Below are 27,857 nucleotides of genomic sequence, written 5' to 3' on the forward strand. Positions count from 1 at the left end.
TGCGTTTGGTCTAGATGTCCACTGAGCTCTTTGAGAGCTGTAGAATTGCAGATGATCTCTGGAAGGATCAAGGGTAGGACTCTGTTTTGCAATATAGTGTTGAACTGCTTAAGTGGTCATGACTTCTTGCCTCATTTACACTTATTTCAGCCATTGTAAAAATGGACCAATGGTTTTATAAACTATATACATCCTACTTATTTATAGTGCCAAAATGTGAGACAGGCAAATTATGGTAATTTTTGATGATAATTTGATGACCCAGGCACTTGTTCCAGACTTTTGTATGTATGGATGCAACTTCTTGTATTCTCCCAGGGCTTTTTGTGTGTAAGGTTTTATAGATTTTTAGGAAATAGTCTGGAAATACCAGAAATACTGTTGTACATACATACTTGGAGGCCTTTGCCATTGAAGCCAGTGGGGTAACTGATAGCAACAGCAGGTTACCATCTTCTGTAAAATAACACTAGAATAGTGCCAGTGACAAGAAGCGGGGAGCAGGAAGAGAGGCCTTGCAGATATTTGCAGGGAGCAGAGCAGTGATGAAACCCAGGATTTTCTCCAAGGAACTTAAAGACTTTATATTAAAAAAAAAGAAAAAAAAGAAAAAGATTTTTAAAAGCAACATATTTGTCTTTTCTGTTTGTTTTCAAGGTGAAATTATATGAGATGGGCTGAGCCTGTTAGCATGTGGGTGCTGCAAAGAGAAGGGCCTGCTCCCACACTGTTTTGAACTGCCTCTGACAGTCTGTGGTAAATCAATTCTGCGAGTTAGTCTGGCAGAAAATTAATAACTGAAAAAAAAAACCAACCCAAAATGCAAGTGTTTATGAACTGTATAAATGTCTGTTTGTATGAGCGCAGCATTAGTGCAACAGATAGGGGCAGAGTGTCACAGTTAGGAGGAAGGAGCAGAGTGTCAGTTAGAAGGAAAGAGAAGTGCCCTTTTGGTGACAGTTAGCTGGCAGATTGGTTTAGCTATGCCACATAACTGCTGTAAAAAATTATATATATATATATATATATGTATTCAATATCTGAAATACTGTTACAGAAATTCAGCTTGAGGCATACTTGTCATGTGTAACATTTTACAAAATGTTAATGAGTTTGCTACACTGATAACATCCCTGTTGGTTTTAAAATGCAACCATGGCTTTGTTAATATTGAAAGCTTTCTTACAGGTGTGTTTGCTATTAGATGTGGTTTTGCTGGTGATGATCCAGTACTGAATTTAGGGTAAGCAAGGTGGCAAGGATTTTCATGCACGGATAATTTTATGCACAATAAGTAGATTTTCTGGGAGTAATCCTGTTGGTTGTAATAGGACTATTCACAGCTCAGTATGAGTGGACGTCTGTGTAGGATCAGGCCCTGTGCTGCTGGCGTGCAGTCAGCACCACAGGGCATTTAGAAACAACCGTGCTAAAAATGCTAAGAGTGACTGCATCGTACGCTCTGGTTTAGAACGTGCAATTTTCAGATCTGTGGACCTTTTCACAACGCGTCATGTTTGATTGCTTTCCTTCTATTCTGCGAGTCAGCACATTCTAATTCATTTTTATCAATGCATGGATGTTAATTTCGAAGTCTTTCTTTTAGCTTTGTCTTATTTTCTGAGTAGGGAGAAGAGATAACATTTAATGTTCTTTATTTAGAACCATTAATGAGGGTATTATTTTTCACTTTCCAGGCCTTGGCTGTATGTTTAAAATGAAACTTTTGACATTGTGGAAGCTAGCTGTGTTTCCTTTTATATTAGACTGTATCAGTATTTTAATAATGCAGATAAGTATCTTTCCTGATGTGAAAATCCACGACACATTGCGTGATCTGACTGGGTTCACTTGAATTTTGTGGTTTTGTGTACCCGATATTCATTTAAATTCAGAGGTTAGCATGACTCATTGTAGTGTGGCCATAGAGAGGAGCCTTTAGAGACAATAATATGCTCAGGCATTCCCATATATTGCTTGTTTTCTGAAGTTTCTTGAGCTTTTGCACTGGTAGCCTTTCTACAGTTTGTTGCTTAAAGTCGTTCTTCCAAAGGCTGCAGGATGTAGATAAAATAGCAAATCTTTAAGTGAACCCAATTAGTGTTTCTGGATCTTGCTGATAATTAATTAATGCTTTACTGCTTGCTTAAGCAAAGGAGAGAAAGGGCAGGATAACTGCTCAGCACCTTCGGTCAGGGTGGAGAAAACATGCTGCTCCACACGTTGTGCTCTGGTGGCTGTCTAGTTTATCCCTTTCCTTCAGGGTGTCTTTTCAGCTTTAATACATAGCAGCCACCATCCCAAGTAGTCGTTTTTAGATGTTACTGTGTCCCTATGATTTATTTTAATTTTCAATTCTGAGTTTGAAAGCCCCTCACGCTTTTCTCTTATGATAATTTTGTTAGAATCACAGACTGGCTGTGGTTGAAAAGGACCGCAGTGATCATCTAGTTTCAACTCCCTGCTGTGCACAGTCACCAACCCCCAGACCAGGCTGCCCAGAGCCACAGGCAGCTCTTTCTTTCATTGGGAATATTGTGTTTCCCACCCGTCTCTCCAACTCACTGCACCGTGATCTTTGGAAAAAATGCTGTTGGGGTTCTGAAGTGAGCAACTGTTGAGAAGTGCTGCAGGGCTTGGCTCAGCAGTGGTGTTTGAAGTGAAGCAGCGTGGTTCCCTGGCTGGAGATGCTGTGCAAGCAGCTGCTGAGCATTGTGTGAAAGGAGTAGGAGCTGAGGTATCTGATGAGCACTCTTCCGTGCAGTCTCTTCCCATCTTTCTTTTCCCCAAATTTGTGCCTATAGATGTCTCTTGTGAAATGCTTTGCACAAAGTAAAGGTTTGGAGAAGCTCTACCAAGCACTACTTTTGTTGGTGGCTTTTTTTTCCCCTCTGTGTAGTCAAAGAATATGCCAAAATCATATGATTGTTTAGTGGAGCTTGATAAAGTTCTGGAATTCTGTAGAAAATATCTCTGCAATAAGGATAACAGTGATTTATGCCAAAAAAAATACTTGTGTATGTTCATGTATGGTTTGTGTTATTTTAACTTCAGTCACGATAATCTCAAAATAAGTTGATCTTTATCTCACAGATGCATCTTGCACTTAAAATATTTATTTAATCTTTACAGGCTTAGTAAAGTGAGCTCGTTTGAATGCTTTTAACTTACATTTTCTTTATCATGCTGTCATTCTTCCAAGAACACATCTCTCCTCCTCTTCGATTCAAGTGAAAGGATTCTTTTTGTGTGAGCCAAAAGGTGCCAGCTGACAAATTAGTCTTGTTTTACTGAGATGGCTGCAATTGGGATACTTCTCATTTGGATTAATAGCTTATTTTTATTTGCATTTCATTTTAAATCAGTACCTTGGTTTCGTATGGCTTACAGTGTTTTATCACTTAGAATTTGCAGCCTGAGCAGCCTAACAGTATGATTTCTCATTATTTTTCTATGAAAAGCCAGATGTTTGAAAGCCTGATTTAATAAGCAGTACACTCACAGTAGCAGCATCCGATATGACTCAAGATCATGACTGGAAAACAGCAGAGTGCTTTCATTTGCATGACTACTAAGTCTGCTAGGCAGGGTGAGAAGAAAGTTTCCATATCATTGCCAATTCAGAGAACTAATAAGTCCAATAAATGCCACCTAATGCTGGACTGTCTTCTGGGCAGCTGTTCCCTCTTGCCGACTCTCCTGTCGTTCTGCACGTCATGAGCCTGCCCACATCTCTTGGTGAAAGTAGCAGCTCTTTTGTATTAAACGCTTGGGTCTCTCTGTTTTCATTTGTCTGCCTACCTTCCTGCCAGGAAATTGCTTTCATCCAGGATTTCCTCAATTCGTACCTAATTTCATAGTGATAGGGTGGAATCCCCGGTGTGGAGCAACTGTTTCGTTCAGTACCTGGAGCAGACAGATCAGGGCCACTGTGTTCTCACACTTGATTCTGTTTGGTTTTGTTCTGCTTTTGTTTTTTTTCTCCTGGAATGCTCTTGATTATTTTGAGTTTTTGTATTCCAGTACCTGCCCATATAATTCCTCTTTAGAATCTGCACTGAGCTTATGCTGCTGTCTTACTGTGGAATGGAAGAAAAGGCATAGCGAATGGTGGTCTATGTAAGACATGTCCCAGATGTGAATAAACTCAGGTTAAGGACTGAAATGATTAAATATATCAGTTTGTTTTCCTTGGAGTCTGCCTTCCGTGCTGTATTTTTAAAGTGCCCTACCTAAGAAACCTTAGCTCCTTTGTGCCATCCTTTATCAACTAATGATTCCATGGGGGACAGATTGTCCAGAACTTCAGTTCCTTCTCACATTTCTTAACACAGGATCCTCCACCCTGCTAAGATGATAAATTCACCCTCTTTTTCTTCTTTTAGGATCACTAAGGTCTGCTGCTGCAGGATCTCCCTTGGAGACCTACATTCTTGGGGAAAAAAAAAAAAACAAAACAGCTTTTTGTGCTGTGCCAGGTTTCTAGTTGCATTATAGCTGAGAAACAATCGATATGATTTCCCATTTACCTCTCCAAAATACTTCATGAATTATATCATGTCTCTGGGTGGCTGTGTGGCATACCAGGCATGCATTTTCTCTTGGAGGTTTGAAACCCCATTCTCTGATTATAAAGTAGATTAACTGGGAGTGAGCTTGTTACCTACCTGAACTCACTTACGACAGTAAGGAGTTGTCTGTATTTGAAGACAGATGCTGAGAAAATCAAGAGCAAGATTTCAAAGGCATCAAATGTCCTTGTGTTAAAATTGCAGAAGAAAAATGGACAAATCAAAAGCAAAAGTATTCTTAGAACTTTTTCTCTTCTACTCCTATCACAAAAAAGCTGCTTTTTTTTTTTTGTATCCAAAATTTTTTTTTTTTTTTTTTTTTTTGTGTGTGTGTGTGTGTGTGTAAGAAGGGGGTTATTAGAATTGTTGATGGCATCGTCATATTTACATGGGTTTAGCTTGGTGACCGTGCTCTCCTGACTTTCAGCAAAGTAAGGCTGAGTAGAAAGATCTTTAATTGCCTGAAAAGCTGTTTTTTGACATGTCTTGTAAATATTTGGAACTTGGAGAAGTCAGACTATCCTGATTGTCAGTCTTTTGATGATAGACAGAAATTTAGAGCCTCTCATCATAGGGAACAGAGACAAATGCTATTCCACTTCTGTGTAAGAAGACATGAGTAGCTATTAGAAGGTGTTAAAGTGGATTTTTATTTTTATTTTTTTATTTTTTTTTAAGAAACAGAGTGAGTGAATTTTACTTTCAGAAGGTCGGAAAGTAATAGTTTTTGAAACAGATTATCCTCTAGCAGAACTTCCCAGTCTTTTTCAGCTGATTCTGCCTTTGGCATGCATTCCAACCAAGCAATGCAGGATCTCACCTGAATGAAGAAAGATTATTGTGAACTCACTGTAGTTTGGTATAAACTCACTTTTGGTATAAAAGGTTTAGGATGCATTGAGAATTTTCAGATTTTCCTGATGAAGAGAATCCTTTGGAAAGTAACCACACCAAAGAAAGAGATTTAAATATGTGATGTGTGTTTGTTTGATGCAGTGATATAGCAAACTGGCAGGCTGTTAGCTGGCAGTGGGTATGGGTAGGTGGCTTTGCAGGGTGATGGCTTGGGCAGCTCCAGTCAGACTTGATTGCTTTGATTACAAGTTGTTAGCTGGAGCTATATGGAGGGAAGCATAGCCTTGCATTTGAAGTTGGAATGGGAATGGAGCACTTCACCATGATGCAAGCTTGGGGGACAGAATTTGAGGCTGTTGAGGAGTAACATACCAACATCATATTTCTATTTCAAATGCAGCAAAATCAAATATCTCAGGTTGGATGGGTTACTTGAAGATCGTCAAGCCCAGCTCCTGGCTGCACACAGGGCTACCCAAACTTTAGAGCCTATATCTGAGAGTGGTGTCAAGATGACCTTTGAACTCAGGCAACTAGGGCCGTGCTCACGGCCCTCTGGGGCAGAACCTTACCCCTCCCCTGACACAGCTCCATGCTGTTCCTTCTGGCCCCGTGGCTGTCACAGACAGCAGAGCTCAGTGCTGCTCTCTGCTCCCTGTGAGAGCTGCAGCTGCCGTGAGGCCTTCCCTCAGCTCCTCAGCTCTGGGCTGAGCACATCCAGAGACCTCAGCTGCTCCTCATATGTCTTCCCCTCTAGTCCCTTCACCATCTTTGTGGACATCCTTTGGACACTAATAGTTTTATGTCCTTTTTGTACTGTGGGACCCAAACCTGCAGCCAATGCTGAGGTGAGGCTGTGCAGAGCAAAGCAGGACAACCCGTTCCCTCACCCGGTGGCAGTGCTGGGCCTGGTGCCCCTCAGATGTCCATCGTGTGCTTCTGTTGGACCTGCTCTGTGCTGCTGCTTCCAGCCACAAAAGCCTGCTGCCTTGTAGTAAAAAGCAATTGGTAAAGCCATGACACTTGTTGGAGTTCTGTATCTCTGTGTATCATGAATCAGCGTAATGGTATTGCTATTCCCGCCTGGAATAAATACTTCCTGACTAATGTGCCAGCTTAGCGGTGTGGAAATGAATGTCCTTTTCATAAACAAACTCTGCTTCTCTGTAGTTCTCCTGTGGTGTACGTGTTGAGACAGAAAGTTACCTTTTCCTCTCATTTTGGGTTGTTAAGATGTTCCAGCTTCTCTAGTGTGGTCTGGGGTAGTGGTGGTGAAAGAGCACTTAAAGAACAAGGAAATAGGGAGAATGGGACCAACCTGACAGTGTTTCTCAGACAACTGAAACAGAATGAAAATGGGGGGGTGGAGGGGGAGGAAGAAAAAAACCAAACACCAGTTTTCTAAGGAATAAGGAGAAGGAATTAGCTCTCATTTAATCTCCAATTTTGCCAGCAATTTAAAAGCACTTTGTTATAAACCTTTTGTTCAAAAGTGTTCATTTGTGTCCACATGCATGTGTGTGAAAGGAGAATGTTTAGTGTTGAACTGAAGCATCCAGTTTTTCATTTCTGTTTGGGTATAGATTTTAGGAGTGGAGTGCATGCGTGCGTGTTGAGTGCTGAGTTCTTATAAAATGTTCTTAAGTAAAAACTTTAAGCAAGAGCACCAATTGTAGATGTTTACTATTAAAACTTTCTTTGTAGGTTATTGCACTTAAGAATGAACATTGAAGACAAGCTGGGAGGATTATTTCTTAAATGTGGTGGCATAGACCAGATGCAGTCATCCAGGGCTATGGTAGGGATGGGTGCAGTATCTGACCAGTCCGGAGTGTCGGGAGAACGGCAAGAGGCAGTGCTTCAAGATCGGACTATGGCGCACCAGGAAATTCTTGCACCAGACGAAGTGTTACAGGAAAGTGAACTTCGACAGCAAGAGATGATTTCACATGATGAACTCATGGTCCATGAGGAGACGGTAAAAAATGATGATGACATGGATACGCAAGATAGACTTCCTCAAGGGCTGCAGTATGCTGTTAACGTCCCTGTAAGCAATTTATTTGTGAAATATTGGAGAATTTACTAGGGAACTTGATCTGGTAGTCTTATCCTACTCTGGCAAGAATCTATTAATTGCTTGTTTGGATTTTGATTATCAAAATATTTATGAATAGATGCTACTTACGAAAATGTTGTTTGCCTCTGTCTGTGGACAGTTTTTTCCAATTAAGTATAATCTTCAAGTATCTGTTTTATAAATATTTTATAATCAGGCTGTTACCATAGTATTAGCGAGTTAAAATGTGCTCTTCTTAATATATTTAATGTTCCAGGGTAGCTATAGACCAGAATAAATAGCATTACGAGAAGGTGCATACTGTTTATTCGGTTGGTAGTACTGTTTAGTTTCTTTTGATATAGGAAGCATTTTCTTATATGTTTTCCAAATATGTGGACGCTTAGCAATTGCATTCACACTGCAGGTTGGACTGTGACACTTCATACATGACCATAAATATGCCCCTCCTCGATATCTAACAGAAGCCGTACCTCATCTTTCCCAGAGCGAATACAGATGACTTCCTTTTGAAAGCAGAGCATCTGTCTGTAAAGCAGCACATCATCACTGTTACCCGTCAAACATAAAGGATAATTGCAAGGACCTTAAAAGTAGATAGCCTTATATACGAGGAATAATCCTTAGAAAGGTAGCGTTGTTAAAACACTACTCTGTTAGCTGGAGATCAGGCAGTTCAGCTGTTAGAAAAATGTAAGAGTATCTTGCTCTTCATTAAAGTTTACCTCGAGAAGTACTTTTTGGAAAACAAACAAACAAACAAACAAAAAACACCACCAAGCCCTTTGTTAGCAATATCTTTGTTTTCTTTAAAAATATTTCTGTCTTAAATATATAATAAACTATTCAGTTGAAGCTTGCATTGACAATACGCAGACTAAAGTAAAATAGGTGTGAAAAGCTGAATGGTTTTACAGATGGAAGTGATTTTAATATAAAGAGTGATCTCAAAATCACCACAGATCAGAAGGAAAAAAGACTTTGGGAGATGAATGAAAGGATACATCAAAATGTCACTGTAAAAATTAACTATGCCCTTTTTACTTAGATATTTATTATTCCTTTCACTTAAATTTCTGAAAGAATGAAGCCACAAGATAATTCCCTTTAGAAAAAGATTTTTCTGTTTCAGCAGTTTGTCATCTTCTAAAATTGAAAAATTGCTTTTCTGTAGTGAGAACCTTACCTGAAACTGGCACTTGGTATCTTAACAGATCAGTGTAAAGCAAGAAATTACCTTTACTGATGCATCTGAACAACAGAAACGAGACAAAAAACAAATACGAGAGCCAGTAGATTTGCAGAAAAAGAAGAAAAGAAAACAGCGTTCACCAGCAAAAGTAAGACATTGATTTGGCAAAACCAAGATTAAAAGAACCTGAAGATTTGGTTTACTATGACTAATTTCATTAGCATTTGAAGTAGTTAGGCTGGAAATGGTTTGTTTGCTCAGTAAAGATGCAGGTCTGAAGTTTACTAGAGACCCCAAACAAAACCTGATATAACAGTGTTTTTCTTTGAACTCTTTTTAGCAACGTGAACCCTTGACGTATTTTAACATCTGTCTCTCCAGGGAGTCTTCTCCAAATATTTTTTTAAAACTGAGTCGGTAGCTTTGTAGACAACCTATAAATCATTACTCTGTATCAGTCTAACAATAATTGTGCTTTTCTTTGAGCCTGACCATTTCATATGCTTTATGCATAGTGAAAAGTTTTTAAAAAGAAATCTAAAATGGTAGTTTGGAAAACTCTAAAAAGTTGACTAATATACAAAAAATAATCTACTGGTAGGGAATGTTTCTGTGGTCATAATCATCTTCATATATGTATTTATTTATATCAAAAGATTCTTATGAGAGCTGCTCGTTTGTTACTTCAAAAATTGTTTTGTAGATCCATTCATGAAGAGTATGTGTCCCCGTATGTCTGAAAACATAGGCTTTCTTCTGAGACTTCAGATAAAAACAGTCATTTCACCTCATGAGGTAGCAGTGTTAGACCTTCTAGTAACTCTCTAAATCAGTCTTCATATTTAAAATAGAACCTATGCTGGATGCTCTGAAAGGCAAAAATGAGGTCACACGGAAGCATTAAATAAGCCTATTCTGAACTCAACCTAGGCTGTGTACCCATAGAAGGAAAACTCAACTTAGCACCAAGAAAAGTTCCAAAAATTCCTGCTGGGGACCCTCCAGTCCTCTTCAAAGCACTGCCAAATTTGGTGATGTTTGTAGTACACTTGTAAAGTTGACAGATTGTTTCAGATTGGGTGTGGAAGCAAGTTCCAAATCCTTTGCATCAAGATGTTTGTCCCTTTGATAGAAAAAGGAGATCTAGGTTGAATACCCTCCAAAGATCACTTCCATGGAAACACTGCAAGGTAGAAGAGGCATGTGTCCCTCCTTCTACAGGCACGTACTTGCATGCTTCCTTTTTATCTTCCAATCTGTCAATGTCATTCTTTTGAGATAACAAAAGATTGAAAAATGATCAGGAGAATTGTTAAACAGGTTTGTGGGTTTTTTCAGTCTCTCTTCCCTTTTTTTTTTTTTTTCAAGCTTGTCAGAGTAGAATGGCAGAAAGAAGCTAAAGGACTGACGTAGGTGACAGTCTACTCCAGCTTAAGTTAGCAATTCCAGAGTAACAGGTTGATTTTTCTATCCAAACTGCAGCTGGGACTTTTACAAATGGAAGTCAGTGGATATGTGGAAACATTTTAAATTTTGTATCAGTGTAGTCATCATATGCATAAAAAGTCAGTTGCTTTTATGAATCCTATCTTCTTGTCCCCCTTCCATGCACACACATGCATGCACATGTACACACATACACATGCACACACAGACATGTACATACTCTTGTTACTTTTATTATGAAAGCTGCACTGACAAAGTTAACGTTCTTGATTTAAGAGATGTTCAGTGAATGGATGCAGTAGAAAGCCCAGGGTTAGCATAATTGTGAAATTAAGTGTATTTTCTGCATGATTATTTAAAATATTTCAATATGTGTATAGAAATCCTAAGAGGTATTTAAATTTATTTTGATTTAATCAGTCAGCCTTTCATTAGTTGAGCGCTGTTACAGAGCAGAATTTTTCTGTCTGTATCAGAGGCTTACTGGAGCTGCAACATGCCACTCCTCCATGCGTATGAATGTGCTTGTCCTTCAGAGTGAATGCACAAGAATTTGTTAGCTGAGACTTTCCCTTTTGCTGAATTTGGATGCAGCAAAGCTAAAAATTGTTTTAAGTAGAACCTACAGCATTTGCTACTGTTGCAGAGAGATTATTTCATTTATTCTGACTCCCTTTCTCATCATTATCATTATCATAAAACCTTAAATGTCATAACTAATCAAAATGCAGATGTCTTTCCCCAGCAGACTTTTATTTTTTAATAACAAGGGACTAAATTCTTTTACTGAAGGTTTCTTAAGTGCTTCTTTATAGTTCTATTTCCAGTTAAGTAAGCCTTTTGGAAACGCATTGTATTTACTGGTTTTCTTACGCTCTTGCCAGAGATAGTAGAGGGTTTGGGTGTGGGTTTTCATTTTGTTTTTTTTTTTTTTTCCTTTTCATTTTGACAAATTAAGAGAAAACCTATAATGAGCTTTATTGAATGAGATAGATGTAGTGTAAATATTTTTTTTTCAGTTCATTTTTCCAACCTTAAATGAAAATAGCTGCCTTGACACCAAAGCAATTGAGTGTGGAAAGCTGAATTTGTCAAAGAGATGTTCTAACGTGTATATTGAGTGAGCCATATTTTACTGAGTGAAAAACTTGGCTGAAGGATAATACTGTTGTCTTGGTTGTTCTGCTTTGGGGTTTTGGTTCTTAAAATACAATGTTGTCTCCGAGATCGCTGTTGTTATGCAGATGTAGGTAATTTGTATGTCTATCCTACATAATTTGTCTCTTAGCAAATTGCAATCGTGATTTGAAAAAACGAATATAAATTTTTGCTTTAAAATGTGATTATCCATGGTACAGTGCCCAGAGGTGGTTTGGTTACTTTGCATCCTTTCCAACAGACGGGCAAAGTAAACATTAGCATCTAAAATGACTCAGCTGTGAATAGGAAAACTCTAAGCTGATTTTCCATGAGCTGCTTTTGCTTCCGTCCTGTCTTAATGTACAGTGAGACACCAGTTGGATTGGACTGCAATTGGAAATGTAAGCTGAAAGCCTGTCGAGTAGCCTTATAGAAATTAGTATTGTTTTACCTGAAAAATCAACATTTTCTGCATCAAAAAAATTAATGCTTTTTATTTTTTTGTAGTTAATAAGACAACTTTAGAGGGTAGTGTGAGAACAAATTTTACTCTTTTTAAAATAGATCCTTACAATAAATGAGGATGGATCACTTGGTCTGAAAACCCACAAATCTCATGTTTGTGAGCATTGCAATGCTGCCTTTAGAACCAACTACCATTTACAGAGACATGTCTTCATTCATACAGGTACTGCTTGACTTCAAATTTGTCTTTTCTACTATATAAAGAGTTATTTACTTATGTTAAAATGTTTTCAGCTCTATGCGAATTTCACTTTTAAGACTGTAGCTAACTTGGCATCTAAGCTTAGAGATTCCATGCACCAAAGTGTCAAAAGAATGCCAGGGGGAAAAAAATAAAACAAAGCAAACAGCAAATGTTTATTAAACTGAAGACCTAACTGTTTACAAGGTTTCTTTTCTTTCTTTATCAGAAAGTAATGGGTTGACTTGTAGCCTAAGTGCCAAAATTGACCCCTTTGTAAAATGTGTTCCGGCTGCTTATTTGCCTGATGAGGTATCTCTCTGGTTCGGAGAAGTGAAAAAGGTACTTACCATTATAATAGCTTGCCAGTATCCTGAATGCAGTCTTATGCCAGCATCATGATTGATCTTGTTCATGAGGAAATTAAAGCCATTTCAGATCACTCTTCCATGCTAGACTTAATGTGAATCTTAGGATCATGGAAAGCATTCTGGAGTTCACATTCGTAGTAGGGCTAATGTTTTTTGGTACTGGAGTATTTTTGGAATTCGCTCAGATGCTGGTTTTTTTAATAGAGATTTTAATATTCCTCGAAAGTAGTTATCAGAAACAACAGTGTGTAGTTATTAACTTATGGATGTGGAATTATATTGTTCAAGGTGAAAAACCATTTCAGTGCAGTCAGTGCGACATGCGTTTCATACAGAAGTACCTGCTACAGAGGCATGAGAAGATTCATACTGGTGAGTATAGTGCCTTGAGTATCTTTACTGGCGTGCTTAAAAACTGTTTCCCCACTCAGGCAAGGTTTCTTGTAAGAAGTATGCAGCCTAAAACCCTGTTGTAGTTTGGTTTGACTTAACAAATGTTATAAAACTTTAGAAAATAAATTAGCTTTGTGCTTTTGACTTGCTCCTTTTTTCTTTGGCTGTAAAGTGAGTATAAATCTAATAGGAAATTTTGAAAGTCTATACATAGTCCCAGTGATAACTCTTGAAATTTGTGCATTCATAAAGGTTAAGGTTTGGTAAGCAGTTGTACCTTTTGTTGTATCAAGTTAATTTGGACAGCGGGGACTTCCAAACCTTCCTCTTGGTAGATTTTTTTTTTTTTATAATTTAATTTAAATTTAAATTTCTTTTGGAATTCAGTGGATAAGTGCCAGGACTAAAATGGCCAAAATGCCTAACCCCAAAGGTATTACAGTCAGCTTTACTTATAGCTTTTTTTTTTTCTTTTTTTGAAAGGTTTAATTCAGAACTGTTCTAAAAATAAGAGCCTTAGTTTAAAAATATGCAATGTAGGTCAAACAAGGCCCAGAGTTTTAAGCCAAAGAGAGTTAAAGTTTATACACGTTTATTTTTTTATTATTACTATTTTGTTGCACTGCACAAAACCACATTCTTTAACAGGTTTGGCTTTGTTGGGTTTTTGGCATTTTGGTGCATGGCCTTTCAATCCCTCTTTAAATATTTTGTAATATGGTCCCTTTGGACTAGATGCCAATTTCTCAGCCTCTTTTACAGAAAAGCAGAGCTGGTGAATGTGCACAGTGTTTCTTGGCTGTAGCATTTAAGTGGATATAAAAACTACTAACACGCAGTGCAGTGTGTGCATGTGTGTGAGCTGAGAGGGAGAAAAGTCTCTGCAAAATGAATTTTCAGAGCAGTGTACAGGGAGTTACATGCACAAATGCCCTGTTGTTTATGGGATTTTTGTATCCTAAGTTGCCACGAGTCCAGACTAAGTAGGTTTCCTTCAGCCAGTCAGCCACAGAAGAGTCCTCCATTCTTCTGTCCAGCGTCTTTGTTCTGTTCATAGTCTTTCCTCTGGCACTGAATTGGTGAACCATGCTGCCTTCACTTTGTGTAGATATTATTCTTGAAAAGAACGCTCATTCATTCTCGTTTGTCTGTCTGTTTGCCTCCCACCCCAAAAGAAAAGACAGAAGTTTAAGTGTAGGGTGTTTTTCTCCACATTTTTCAGAAGATTTTTTTTTCGTGATGATTATTCCCTGTACGTGGCTTTGAAAATGTGAGTCTGGGCAATGTAGTTAATTAACGCTTGACTGCAAATATTTCATAACTGAATTTGATTATCTTTTGAGATTCAGTTTCTAGCTCCAATGACAGTCGTGCTGCCTTGACCTTAAGCTTTGGAGGGAGGGTTGGGCATGGTGGTGGGGCTGTTGGCTTTTTTCTAGCTCTCACATACACCATTTTTTGCTTAGCAGAGGGGAAGCAGCCATTTAACAAATCAACTATATTGTTATCATAATCTTTAGATAACTGTTTTTCTCTTTTCCTCTGCATCCTGAGGTATAGTTCAGGAATATTAAAAATGATGGTTGTGTCTGAATGGCTGAATTGTGGGTGTTTTCCTAGATGACAGGTAGTAAATGCTTAGGAGAAATCACTAAAGACCCAGCTTCCAGGAGTGTAATTTTCATTTTATTGAGGTAGTTTCCAGTAGGCGATCATCTCACATTTTTAGTGTTAGTTACTGCACTTGTTTAAAAAATAATAAAATAACTAACAACACTGATTTATTATTTTTTTTCTTTTTAGTAATTCCCCCCCTCTCTTATCACCCCCTCCCTCCCCAGTAAAAGAAAGGGGGAAATAAAAGGGGGATTTCTTTTTCAATTTCATTTAGTTAGTAAATATTTGCCCAGTGCTCTGTTTGAGGGCTTGGCCCAGTCTTAGCATGGCTAATTGTCATTCTGCATACCATCTGTGTTTTCACTCCTGTATGACAGCTCACAATGGGGCCATGGCTGTTTGTGTGGTGTTACTGTGTTGTGCAGAGCTGCATAACTGAGTCCATCCAGGAAAGCAGAAAAGGGGAATTTTCAGTTAGTTGTTCTGACAGTAAGGCGAATGGTGGGCCTGTGTTTTTGCTTTGGTGGAAGTAAAGGAAATCTCTTTGTATTACTTGTTCTCTTTAAGAAATACGCCTTAAATATTCTTTTGTATATATACTTATTTTGCATTTTTATTCCCATGAACGGTTGGTTTTCAGCACCAGTTCTTGTGCTGTGCTCAAAACATTGATGAAGAACAGTTTTTTGTTTTTTTTTTTTTCAAAAGGCATTTATCAAATTTTCAGGTTTATTATTTTAAGATAATCAGAGATGGTGGTTACACTTAGAAGCCCCATTTGATGTCTCTTAGTAGGCCTGAATTTACAGGTGCTCCCAGTAAGTCAAGTTCCAGTGTAACTTGAATTCAGTCAAATGAAACGTTTTGATGGAGGGAGGAAGCAATCAATGAACAGCCTTATTCTGTGTAAATAATTAAATAGTTGCATCTAAAAGCAGACATTACATTAATACAAAATTAGCTTCCTAGAAACAATTGGATGAAGAGGAGGGCAGCAGTGCTAGAGCTCTGCTGCTCACCTTGCCACTGGTGATGCAGCAAATTGCTGTCTCAGTTAGGAGAAAAGGAACAGTTCTTGGGACATGAATTCTTTCATCCTTTAAGCTTACTGGGCTCATGAAGGTATCAAATGTTTGTGTTTTTTTTCCCAAATGACTGCTTTATTTTTGCTTGGAAATATTTCTGTGTACCTTATCTACTCATGCACTCGTGTGTCATAATTCTGTAACCCACCTTACTTTCCATTTTAAACACAGAAGATGAGGTTGCATTAAAAAAAAGGCAACACTGGGGCTAATCATCCAAATGCTTTATTATTTCAGTGATGTGATGCTTTTTATTGCTTTCTTTTGTATTTTATCATTTGTATTTTGCCTGTTTAGATTTTAAACGGCCCTGGAGATTTGCTGCTCTAATTGTTAAGAGACTTTATACAGTATTCAGAGCCACTCTTTAACAGCTGTAGCACTCAGTTCTAACACGTTTCCAGTGTAGACACAAAATATAGACTGTTTTTGTAAATAATACACATAGTTTGATTTTTTTTAAACTGTTTTTCTGAATCTGAATCTTTCCTACTCACTTATTTCAGAAATATAAGTTTTAGATTCTCCCTATGCTACCAAAGGCTATTATTAATGATCTCCATTTCCAATTTATCTTGTTTTAAAAGTAAAACCAAACTTCGGAAGGCATCCGAAGTTTCATGCTTCTGCTAGAAAAAGAGTATTATAGAATGCATATCCTTATATTCATTTTTAATCTTTTTCTAATATTATATCTTCCTTATGAAGATTAAAGGAAGAATTAAGTCTGGTATCAGTTCCACAAAGGGTTTCTTGATTTTACTTTCCAGGCTGTTCTGGAATTCAACTGAAAAGTATTATTCTCTGTGCAGCGTCCCCAAATTTTTGTTCTTAAGGAGGTGTGGCCAGCAGTGCCTTTTGCTGTGCCCTCACAGTCTCCTGAGTAACTCTCCCAGTCTGCTTCTTTTCCACACCACAGATTTGGAAACCACGTGGTAGTAGTTCAAGCTCTGGCAGAGGTTTGCTTCTGCCACCTTGCCATTGGTATGGAAATACTCTGCAAGGAAACAACTGAAACCCCTTTTTAACCCAATTTAAACCTTGGATAACAAACGGAGCAGTTAGTCTTTTGCCAGTGAATAGCCAGTTTCAGTAGGTGAGTGTTAAGGATTCTGGGACCGCTCCCGTCCAGAGATGGGTGTGAGGCTGAAGGTAAGTGTGCCACTGAAGGTTTATGAGGCTGAATGGTAACTCAGAGAGCGTAACAAGAGTTGTTCAGAGGGCTGATTTAAAAGAAACACGAGGTGGAACAGTAGAGAAAAATGAAATAAAACATAATTTTAAAAGGATTTAGTAGCCTTTGGGAATTGAAGAGTTTGTTGTGTAGAGCAGTAGAACAGTGAGGCCTCATTTTTTTTGAAAGTGAAGGCAGGGATTTGAATTTGATGCAGAAAGTCTCAGCAGGCTCAATGTATGTAAAAACACCATAGGAGTAGGTACACCTAACAGATGAAAAGAACAGGACAGGAAAAGTGGAGTTTGAAAATGAAAAAGGTAGACCAGAGAGGAGGATTTGCTTGTAGACAGTTCCACTGAGGAATATGTGATAGGTGCTGAGAAAAACAAAATTTTATGGTGGTTATTAATAAGCAAGAAATGGTAAAAGCTGCTCTGCAATTGAATGTGAAAGAAGAGTGAAGATGCTGAGGTTGTGAGCCAGTAGAAAAAGAATGGGTGGTAACTGAGAGATCTTTTGGAGAGATAATTTGGTTTAAGGGAGAATAAATTGGAATTATTTCATCCAGGAAAGCGTTTGGTTGAGAAACCACATTGTGAGGTAGGAATTAATAACTGGAAATTGGAGATAGGCTTACAGAGAGATTTAGAAGTTGCTTAGAATTAGAAAGGTTGAAACTGGGGACATTAATGATCTGACATGGAGCAAATGTGTGGGTGATGCAGCTATTTTCCATTCTAGTTTCTATAAATACTGCCATCTTATTTTAAGGTACAGTCATTTCTACCATATTTCCATCTATAGAGGGATGTGGCTAAATTTCTCTGTTCTAAACAGAAAACAATAACAGCAAAATTTTAAAAAATTAATATAATGTTACTAATTATTAGTTGTCATGTTATATACTATATATTATGAATTATTCTTGTATGCAGTTTAATAAAACAATTTTTAAGAATAAAATTACCTCAGAAATAATCTGCATGTTCCTGGAATCAAGATAGTTATTTCTATTTCACATACATATAAGGGGAAAGAAAAAAAAAAAAAAAGAAAATAGCAAGTATCCTTCAAAACTTCTAAATTGAAGGCTTGAAAATGCATAATTTTCAATTATATGCAATAAGGAGGGATAGGATAGAGTTAAATGAGTTGGTGAGAGAATTAAAGTGTTTTTATATAATCCTCTGCCTTGAGATTATGTGGAAACATTTAGGAAGGTTATCTTTGTTGTTCTTCATTTGTTAGGTTTAAGACAGACATGTGCATCTGCATTAGAAAGAGGGGAAGAGAATTTTAAAGGTGTTTTTTTTTTTTTTCTTGTAAAGATTTATTTTAAATTTGAAGCCTCAGCTTCAGTGCTGAGAGAACTGTGAGCAAGCCCTATACTGTTTTACAATAGCAGCTGATTAAGTCCTCTTCTTTGTTACTGCTAATAGAGAATGTAATATTTGTCCTGGTAATTGTGGGAAGAACATTGATATTGGTGGTTTTTTTTAGATTAATGTTGCTACATGTTTTTTATCAGGTGAGAAGCCATTTCGTTGTGATGAATGTGGTATGAGGTTTATTCAGAAGTATCACATGGAAAGGCACAAAAGAACTCACAGTGGAGAGAAGCCTTACCAGTGCGAGTATTGTTTGCAGGTAAGATGATGTAGTGAAATCTTTCACAGTTAAAAAATAAAAAACATGCCAGTTCCCAAGTAGTACGCATGGGAATTTCTGCAGCTACTGTAGTCCTGTACATATATAAAATAATGTTTTTTTCAGTCACAGTGAGCTGAATTGGTGCCTAGGTGGAGCAGTCGCAGCTGCCCGAGGTTGACTATTGTTATACACTGATTGTTTGACACTTCTTTAGAAGTTAATAACATGGGATAGCCTATCAAGTAAATTTGTTACAATTAGTTTCTTAGCAATAATACATTTATTGTTCTCTAATTACAAAAATATGTATTCTGCAGTATTTCTCCAGGACTGATCGTGTGCTGAAACATAAACGTATGTGCCATGAGAACCGTGACAAGAAACCCAACAGAAGTGCCACCAAAGTTGGCTTTTTGCCATCGGAGGAAGATTCTGGTTTCTCTACGCCTATGAAAGACAGCTCCTTGCCAAAGAAGAAAAGGCAGAAAACAGAGAAAACAAAATCTGGAGATAAGGACTGTACGGATAAATCAGAACAGAAGAAGGACAAAAATGACTATTTGCCTTTGTATTCTGCTAGTACGAAAGTAAAAGATGAATATATGGTAGCAGAATATGCTGTCGAGATGCCACATTCTTCTGTCAGTGGGTCGCACTTAGAAGAAGCAAATTCTGGAGAAATACACCCTCCCAAACTCGTTCTCAAGAAAGTTAACAGCAAGAGGAGTCTTAAACAGCCACTTGAGCAAAGTCAAAGCATTTCACCTTTATCTACGTATGAAGACAGCAAAGTTTCAAAGTATACCTTTGATCTTGTGGATAAACAGAGTTTACTGGACTCTGAAGGTAATGCTGACATTGATCAAGTTGACACATTACAAGAAGGGCCCAGTAAACCTGTGCACAGCAGCACTAACTATGATGATGCAATGCAGTTTTTAAAGAAAAAGAGGTATCTACAAGCAGCTAGTAACAACAGTAGGGAATATGCCTTGAATGTAAGTACCATAGCATCTCAGCCTTCTGTAACACAGGCAGCTGTGGCAAGCGTCATTGATGAAACTGCCACAGCTTCGATATTAGACACACAGGCACTGAATGTTGAAATTAAAGGCAGCCATGACAAAAATGTCATTCCAGATGAGGTACTGCAAACTCTGTTAGATCATTATTCACACAAGGCTAACGGACAGCATGAGATCTCCTTCAGTGTGGCTGACACTGAGGTGACCTCCAGTATATCAATCAATTCTTCCGAAGTATCTGAGGTCACCCAATCTGAGACCGTTGGAACAAGCTCCCAAGCTTCCTCATCAGATAAAGCTAGTATGTTACAAGAATACTCAAAGTTTTTACAACAAGCTTTGGACAGAACTAGCCAAAATGATGCCTATTTGAACAACCCAAGCCTTAATTTTGTGACTGATAACCAGACTCTTACAACCCAGCCAGCATTTCCTTCCATAGAGAAGCAGGTCTACACGTCTATCCCCGTCAACAGCTTTCGGTCGGGAATGAACTCTCCATTAAGAACAACTCCAGACAAGTCTCATTTTGGACTAATGGTTGGTGATTCGCAGCACCCTTTTCCATTTTCAGGTGACGAGGCAAATCATTCTTCCTCCTCCTCTACACAGGACTTCTTGGAACAAGTAACTTCTCAGAAGAAAGCAGAGGCACAGCCTGTTCATCAAGCATATCAAATTAGCTCCTTTGAGCAGCCCTTCAGAGCTCAGTATCATGGGGCAAGAGCTGGAATATCATCTCAATTTAGCACTGCCAATGGACAGGTGAACCTTCGGGGACCAGGGACAAGTGCTGACTTCCCAGAATTTCCCTTGGTGAATGTAAATGATAGCAGAGCTGGGATGACTTCTTCACCTGATGCCACAACGGGCCAGACTTTTGGCTAAGAAATCTTTGTAAATAATACTGGCACTTTAGAACACATTTGTCAAAAGGGGGTTGCTCTGTATAAGATGGAGTTCTGTACAGCTTTTAAGAGCGCTATGTTAAAACAAAAGTAAGCTGATATTAGCAAGACCAATAACTGCTTTATATTTTTTATTTCCTTTTTCCTGGTTAGTAACCAGTAATTGATCTGCCTCACGTCGTTGCCCTTATCAAAGGCAGATTATTATTCACTTGTTTGAATCCAGTAATTATTTTAACTTCTATAAAATTTAAAATAAACAGAATCCCCAGGTAAGACTTTTCCCCCATGATTGCTTCCTTACTGGTTTCCTCGTGTGCTTTGGGAAGACAGTTTATTGTCTGCTACTATTCATATTGTCATTTTCAGGCTTGTCAGTGTAGTCATTGCTCTTCATCAGGGAACCAACATGTACTAAACACACAGAATAAACTGCAAGTTTAAAAGTCAAGCAGATATGGCTTTAATAGATGGCATTTTCTGGAAAAATAATCTTGCTTCCATCTCTCTCAAAAAGTAATTTTAGATCACATGCCCTTTGTTTCTGCTTTCCATTACCTTGAGTTGTGTTTGGAGGAAAAAATTGACTTCTGGTAGACTAACTCTACTATTTAAAAGTTGAATTGATTTAAAATTCTTTAAACAATTTTTTAAGCAAACACATAACTGCTAATGCATTTACTTCGTTCCTGAAGTAATGTGTATTTCTTTGTACAGCTGAATCTAGATGTAACTTTTTAATGACTTTTTTCATATGCAGATATCAAGATTTTGAAGTTTTAGTTAAAATATTCTGTAGATAACATTCCCAGTTACATAATGCTTACACAAACTGTGTATTCCAAGATTTAAAAGCTTAACTGTACCTTACCCTACGTACTCACGATTAACATAGAGCACTTAGTCTATTTGATTGATTTGATTTCTCAAAAAAAGAAAAAAAATAAGATTTTTAGGTTTGATACTGTTGCATCATTTTCATCTCATAGAGCTCCAATTACAGCTTCCAATATACAGTGAGATTGGGTATCCTGAGCTTCTGTCTTAATTCTCTGTCTAGAATTATGACAGTCCAGCTCATTAAATTAATCAAAATATCCCTATGAGCTGAAGAAGTGGGCATTCAAATTTCATGCATCTTCTTAATGTTTGATTAGAGAAGGTCATTCCAATTTTACCAACCAAAACTGTCGAGTAATGCAAGTGAACAGGATTTCTTTCTCAATATAAATGAGCGATCAGAAGTTTTCATTGCATTTTACAATATAAATAAACTACAAAGTTTATCCCTCTACCACAAATATGGTTTTTTGAATAGTACTTTGTCTTGAAGTATGCAGTATGGTACGATAAGTAGTTCTGTGTGCATTTTTAAGGTGGTAAGATTTGAGTAGCATAACTATTGTGTAGTTTAAGTTAACAATTTACAGATTTTTGAACTGTATGTTCATAATATTGCACCTTCCCTAAAGGGACACTGTCTGGTAGTTTAAGGCAGTTTAAGCCTAATGTAGGCTGATTAACCAGGGAAAAACATGCACGCGCAGACACGTGTGTGTGTGTGTGTGTGTGAATATATATATATATATATATATGTATGTATATATATATGTATGTTTTTTTTATAGGATTGCAAACATTCTTTTACAGCACTATTGCTAGCTGGTATTTCTCAGATGAAGCCATCAGGTAGGAGAAAATACTGCATCTCAAGGAGCTATAAAATATATCTTGCTTTTGAAGGGACTTGAGCAGGGCACAGAATAGTCCCCACCTTTTCTGAAAACAGTAGCAATTTTTTTTTTTTTTTCTTTTTGATAGGAAGCTGATTTTACAGGTGGTTTTTTTTTTTTTCTTTCTTTTTTTTCCCCTTATGGTATCACTATTAAAGCACTAACTTCACTTGGTACAATTCAGGGAGAAAGCATGTTTGTAATCCATGGCTTGCTTCCTGCATTGTCAGGAAATACAAATTGCATAAAATTCTCACTAAATATTTTTGTATAGGAAAACAAATCATGTTTTGACTTGTGTGTTTAATATAAGGAAGGTGTTTCTGCATGTTATCGCTTGCCAGTAACTTGGTCTGAATATTTGGCCCTGAATTAAAGTAAAAGAATGTGCATCAAGGGATAAGAGTCAATTCCTTGTGGACTATTAATAATACATGTAAAACAAAAATTATTGGAAAGAATATTTTCAATCTGATTCATGTCTCTGTTTTTCTTCCTTTGTGGTCAGTTGGTTGGTTTTTGATTTTTTTTTTTTTTTTTTTTTTTTTGGCTTTCCATTCTGCTTTGCACAGATATAATAAATATGGCCCCCATAGCCTCGAAGCCACCTCCTGTTACACCTGTTTTGTTCTCATCGTTCTATTTCCATGACATCCTAGTTTGTGCTGCCTGCTTAATATGTTGTTGACATCTTTGTTCTAATGTCCTGTTGTTGCAAGTAGATGACCATTACTCGTAGTACTGTTTGTTGTAAATACGACAAGCAGCAAATGCCAAAAGAAAAAGGGAAAACAAAGAAAAACAAGTGGGGGGGGTGGGGGGTGGCTGGGAGAGGGCACCTAGATTATTACTGCACTAGTCTGGTCTGGTAGGAAAGTAAAAGGAATAAAAAGCCTGAATCTCCTAAAGCAGATTGACTCATTTTTACTTAACAAAAGTCACTGCGTTGATTCTCTGCTGAGAGAAGGTGATGGAGGAGTAGCAGGGAGCGCTGTTGCCTCGCGCCATCTTCACTCTTAACAAATTGCTGCCTGGGTATGTGAGTGAGCAAGCTGCTGTACAGAGGGAAGGAACTCACCCTTCCCCAGAGCAAAGTGGGAGTCATCTGAGAAGATGTTATTCCTTCTGTCATAGTTCCTTCTCCAGTCTTCTGATGAGCCATTACAGCTATCCTCAGTGCCTTAGGACAGGCTGTGAAGTCCCAGTGTAGCCTGTGGGGAATATCTATAGGATTCTCGAGTACTTGATCTGCCGATGCTTGAAGCTTTCCGTGACAGAGGAGTTAACCAAATATACTGCTATCATTTCCTGAGTGCATGCCCTTTCATTCTGGAAAAAGTCTGTATGTAGTTCTGGGAGACTGCTCTGTGTAAAAGCTTGCGCTTCATCAATAATTACATTATTTAATAAGATTTTCTACTGTTAAAATCCTGCTGCTTCTAATCTGCTACAGATGCATGTTCTTCGTTTCAAGCAGGTCAGTGTTCATTTCTGTTAGTTTTCCGTGGATGTCCAAAAGAGCTGAAAAAGCAGCGACGTCGGTGTTAGTTCTGTTCTTGTACTGCTGTGGTCGCTCAGCAGAAGTTGGAGTTAGCATCTGTATTGCATAGAGCGAGCAACACAGGTTCTTTCTGAAGGGTCATGCAGGCTGCAGGTGTGTGTACGTAAGGGGGAACCTTTTGTGGCTCTCTCCTCGCCATAGAGCAACAATGATTTTTTTTTAAAAGAGGAAATGGATGATGTTTACTACCAAACTATATATATACATATATGTCTATATATATAGACACATACTCATAGGCCATATTTTGGACCTAAATTACTTGACAGTGTCCCTTTTAGCATGAGTCCTTTGGTATATTTTACCATTTACGTAACAGACGATGAAGGAATCAGCTTGGAATGGTATCCTAATAAGCATTTACGTTTTCTTCTTTTGATTTGAGAATGAATTAATCACAAATGGCAAGGTTTAGAGAGAAGGGTTAACAATGTGTATCGCTGTACACTGGTTTACAAAATACATAAATTGAATGATAAAGGAATTATGTTAATGATCGCGTGTCTCCTAGTATTGTCTTGAGGAAAATGGTGTTTCAGGAAGAAAATAGGACAAGAAAGTATCTGCATGAATTAACACTTGCATTACTTTCCTATTGTACTTGTCGGTTTTTTGGATGAAGGGAACTTTTCATTGTTAATTGAGAAGTACAGTAAAATCTTGCTAATTCGCTGACAGCTAACCAGAGCATCCCATAGGTTTATATGTCCCCTATGGTCTCTCTCTTCCCACCTCTCTGCGATGTGCTAAAAAGTACAGTAGTGAAGTCTCGTATGAGTAATACTGTACTGCTTCACCTGAGTATACTACAGAATCGATGTCAGTATACTGGGAGGTACACGAGGCACTGCAAACTAAATCACAATTGTCAGAATAAATGAACAAAGTACCTTTTGTGGTGTGACATCCTTGCTTTCATTGCCTGCTTCTTCACTACTTTCAAAATTGTGATTTCTAAAGGGTTTCCGAGTCATTGCTGCGAATTATTGGGGTTCTACTGTAACTTTTGGAAGCATTCGTATGTTCTCCTGTGAAAACTTTCCACCTGGACGTATACATGATATTCCATGCTTGTTCAGAATATTTTTACAGTGTTTGTATCACTCGTAGTAACTATTTGAAATGAACCAGAATATTTGGGTGAATTCAGTCTGAATTTTGCAGCATTGGATTTCTTTATGTATGTATATTTGCCAACTAAATATTCTTGGTTTTGAGAGCTTTGGGTTTTTTTTTTTTTTTCCTGTTTGTTTGTTCTTTGTTGGCCTGTTTTAATACCATTACAAATTGCAGGGAAAACCCTAATGCTCCAGGGAATACGTTTGACAAATCTAATAGGCAGAAATCTGCTTCTGCAGTCGGTACCAGTACACATGTGAACTTTCAGATTACATGGTTGGTACTGAGGCAAGCTCATCGTGTTACACTCTGCTAGTTTTAAATGTGTTACGGAGATGAAGCCTTGTAACTTTGAAAGTTCATTCGACTTACGGTAATGCATGTTTGTGTTAGGCATGTAATGCATTTAGCTGAAGCTCACTTGGCAAGGGGCAAGTACTAGAAAGTATTACTGCTAATGAGAAGAGTTGTCTCCAAGTTAAAACTTCAACCTTTGTTCAAGTTTAAATTGCTTTGTGTCAGGGAAATACATTTATAGTCGCTTTTGCTCTACTCTGCGTAAAGAACCTTATGTTTCCTTTTTAAAATTGTAACTTTTGGTAGGAAACACAAACTGAGGCAAGCAAACATTTCTAAGAGTTGTTTCTTGCTCTCCTTAATCCAATGGATGGAAAGGTAATATGTGTAAACAACATTATTTTATTTTTTTATGCGATATTATGCTGTAAATATGATTTATCAAATAAGGATGTACCTATGATTGAATCTTTGATTCTGCACAGTTAGAGTTTATATATAAATATAAATGTCTTGACAATCAAGGACTTATGTCAGTCTTCCTTTATGATGTTTATTATTGTTATGCATTCCATTTGTTTGAATCGAGTACCGATGTGGAAATTTGTATTGTCTGTAAAGTATGTAATGTTTTTATAGCCTGTTTAAAGAAGAAACAACAAATGCTGTAAATAGATCTGGACTGATGGCAGTACCGCTCTGTTCGAAGGCGTACGATGTTGTACTGTTTGTAAGCAATAATACATGACAGTGCTAACTTTACGAGTAGCATAAGGATAAGTTCCAAAAATACCTTTGGGGAGTTAATAGCCTTGAGTTAACGAATATTCTTAATCGTTTTTTATAAATAAATTCAAGTGTTCTCCTGCTGGAGTAGGTAACATTGTTTACACAGCACAATCTCAGTCACAGAGAGGACAGCCTTTAGATCCATGGCTTCATCCGTGCACACTTTGAGTAAGAAAGGAATGGCTTGGCTGCACTTCTGCGAGAGGAGGAAGACTGCAAAAGTTGAATAGCTGTGTCTCTAAAGGATGAGAGATACTATTCTGCTTCTGTGCTGATTCCTGACAACTCCTCTGCTTAAATTTGGAGTCTTTAAGTCCTGATACTGAGCTGACGAGACTTGGGCCTCCAGTACAAAGGAGTGGTTCTCTCCGTATTTCGTATGCAGTTAAACAGTGCACTTCCAAGTCACGTGTTCAGTTGAGTTGCGTATTTTTCCAATTATGAGCTATGAGATGATGAGTTTATTCCGACAAATAAACTAAACGTCAAACTTATAGTTTGAATTGAGTAGGGATTAGACTGTACAGAGCAGCAAAACTATTTGAACGCAGTCATCACTGCTTTAGAACCCCCCCACCCCGATTTATAAATGTATATGACCTACATTTTATAGAAAAGAAAATGTTTTTAAATGCTAGTCATTTATATAATATGTGCTTTGAAGGATTTGCTAGTCCACTTCTGTCACTTTTAGTACACTGGTATCTTTTATATGTAATGTATGCTTTTTATTATTATTGTAGTAAAGCATTTCAGTAGGAGGAATTTTGCAACAGTATGAGGGGTTGAACTTTTCCTTGTCAGAAATGAATTATACTGGACTTTGTCTGTGTAGTCTTGTCTTTCTTTTAACTCTGTCTGGAAGGGAGCTTGGTGTTCAATAAAGCAAGTGACCTCCTTTCATGTTGAAGGCATACTATGTAGTGCTGAATCGGATCTGGAAACGTGATGGATTTGAAGACAGAGCAATCAGTGCAAACCCTAAGCGTACAGAAGAAACTGTGCTCTGGAAAACCTGGTGATACATATCTAGTGGAACACTGTTACGGTGCATTTTCTGATCTAGTGTTATTTTCCTCAAGTCCAAATGCCTTCTTCGTACTTCAGCTAATAAACAGAAAAATCCATATAGATAAACTTAGGACAATAGGTTTATTTAGATAATTATACAGTATTTCTTTATCCTACGCCATCTATTCCGTCCGTTTATTACTAGGCAAAAGATCATAACCTGAATTCCATCAGTAAAAGTATGTATATTGATAAGAGATGGTTTTGTAGGAACTGGGCAAGGATGAAATTTGTATATTCTTTATGACAGAAACCAAGGTGGGGGTCTGTCTGTGCTCCTGGGAGATGAGGAAGTCCCCGATACAAAGAATGTGTGTGTGAGTGTGTGTGTGTACATATGTGAAAGATGCATGGGCCTCCTGGCAAAAGTGATACAAGTGTAAAAGGATTTAATGTAGCTCAACACATGACTTATGTTTAGTATGTAAAAGAAACGTATAAATTTCATAATTCAAAAAGACAAAAATAGTTTTGCAGGAAACAAAACTATTTGGATAGCAGGCTTGACCAAATAAATGTTTTGGTTAAACTTGATATATTTTAAATGATTCTATTTCTGCCTTTATTTCTGCCCTAAAAGCAACCTAAAGTATTTTGGGAGTTACTCTTATCTGTTCCTTTGACTGTGAGTGTAATTTATATCATGGTTTACAAAACGTGGCATGAAGGATCGGATTGTTTTATCTGTATAATACAATGAAAGATGGCTTTTTTTACATAATCACGGTGAATGGTATTGTATTAGGATTGATTTATTCATTCGGTGACTTAATGAGTTCCATCGCTTTTGACATAATTGTTTTCTTATGGTTAACTTAGTCATTTGGGGCTTATAATACCCTCCTATGTATTGTGATACTAAGGGAAGTTATGTTTTCGCTTTATTTTTAATTAAACTAATAGTTTGATAATTTATATTTGCAAATGATGCATTTTAAATGTGGTCACTTGCTGTTTGAAAAATAAAAATATAGAATACTGTTTTATGAATAGACTTTTAGCAGTATTTTTCACGCTAGTGAATTTCAAACGAAATGTCTCTGAGGCAGATGGAGGCTCGTGAGGATGCTT

At 37.5% G+C, this 27,857-nt stretch overlaps 1 protein-coding gene across 4 annotated transcripts in view; it reads left to right on the forward strand.

The window, feature by feature from the left end:
- Positions 1-27,701, forward strand: part of ZNF148 (zinc finger protein 148) — a 37,885-nt gene extending 10,184 nt beyond the window's left edge. For 3 of the 4 annotated variants that reach the window (XM_042877820.1, XM_042877819.1, XM_042877821.1), the window contains exons 2-7: positions 7,131-7,476; positions 8,721-8,846; positions 11,849-11,972; positions 12,650-12,733; positions 18,162-18,280; positions 18,601-27,701. In XM_042877820.1, coding sequence (XP_042733754.1) covers positions 7,147-7,476; positions 8,721-8,846; positions 11,849-11,972; positions 12,650-12,733; positions 18,162-18,280; positions 18,601-20,196 — 2,379 coding nt within the window. In that variant the 5' untranslated portion in view covers positions 7,131-7,146 and the 3' untranslated portion in view covers positions 20,197-27,701. The remainder of the gene's footprint in view (positions 1-7,130; positions 7,477-8,720; positions 8,847-11,848; positions 11,973-12,649; positions 12,734-18,161; positions 18,281-18,600) is intronic. The other variant, XM_042877822.1, reaches the window with a different exon arrangement.
- The last annotated feature ends 156 nt before the right edge of the window (positions 27,702-27,857 follow it).

Source organism: Lagopus leucura, unplaced genomic scaffold (genome assembly GCF_019238085.1).
Source record: "Lagopus leucura isolate 7727_CA_CO unplaced genomic scaffold, USGS_WTPT01 Super-Scaffold_100019, whole genome shotgun sequence".
Lineage (NCBI taxonomy): Eukaryota > Metazoa > Chordata > Aves > Galliformes > Phasianidae > Lagopus > Lagopus leucura.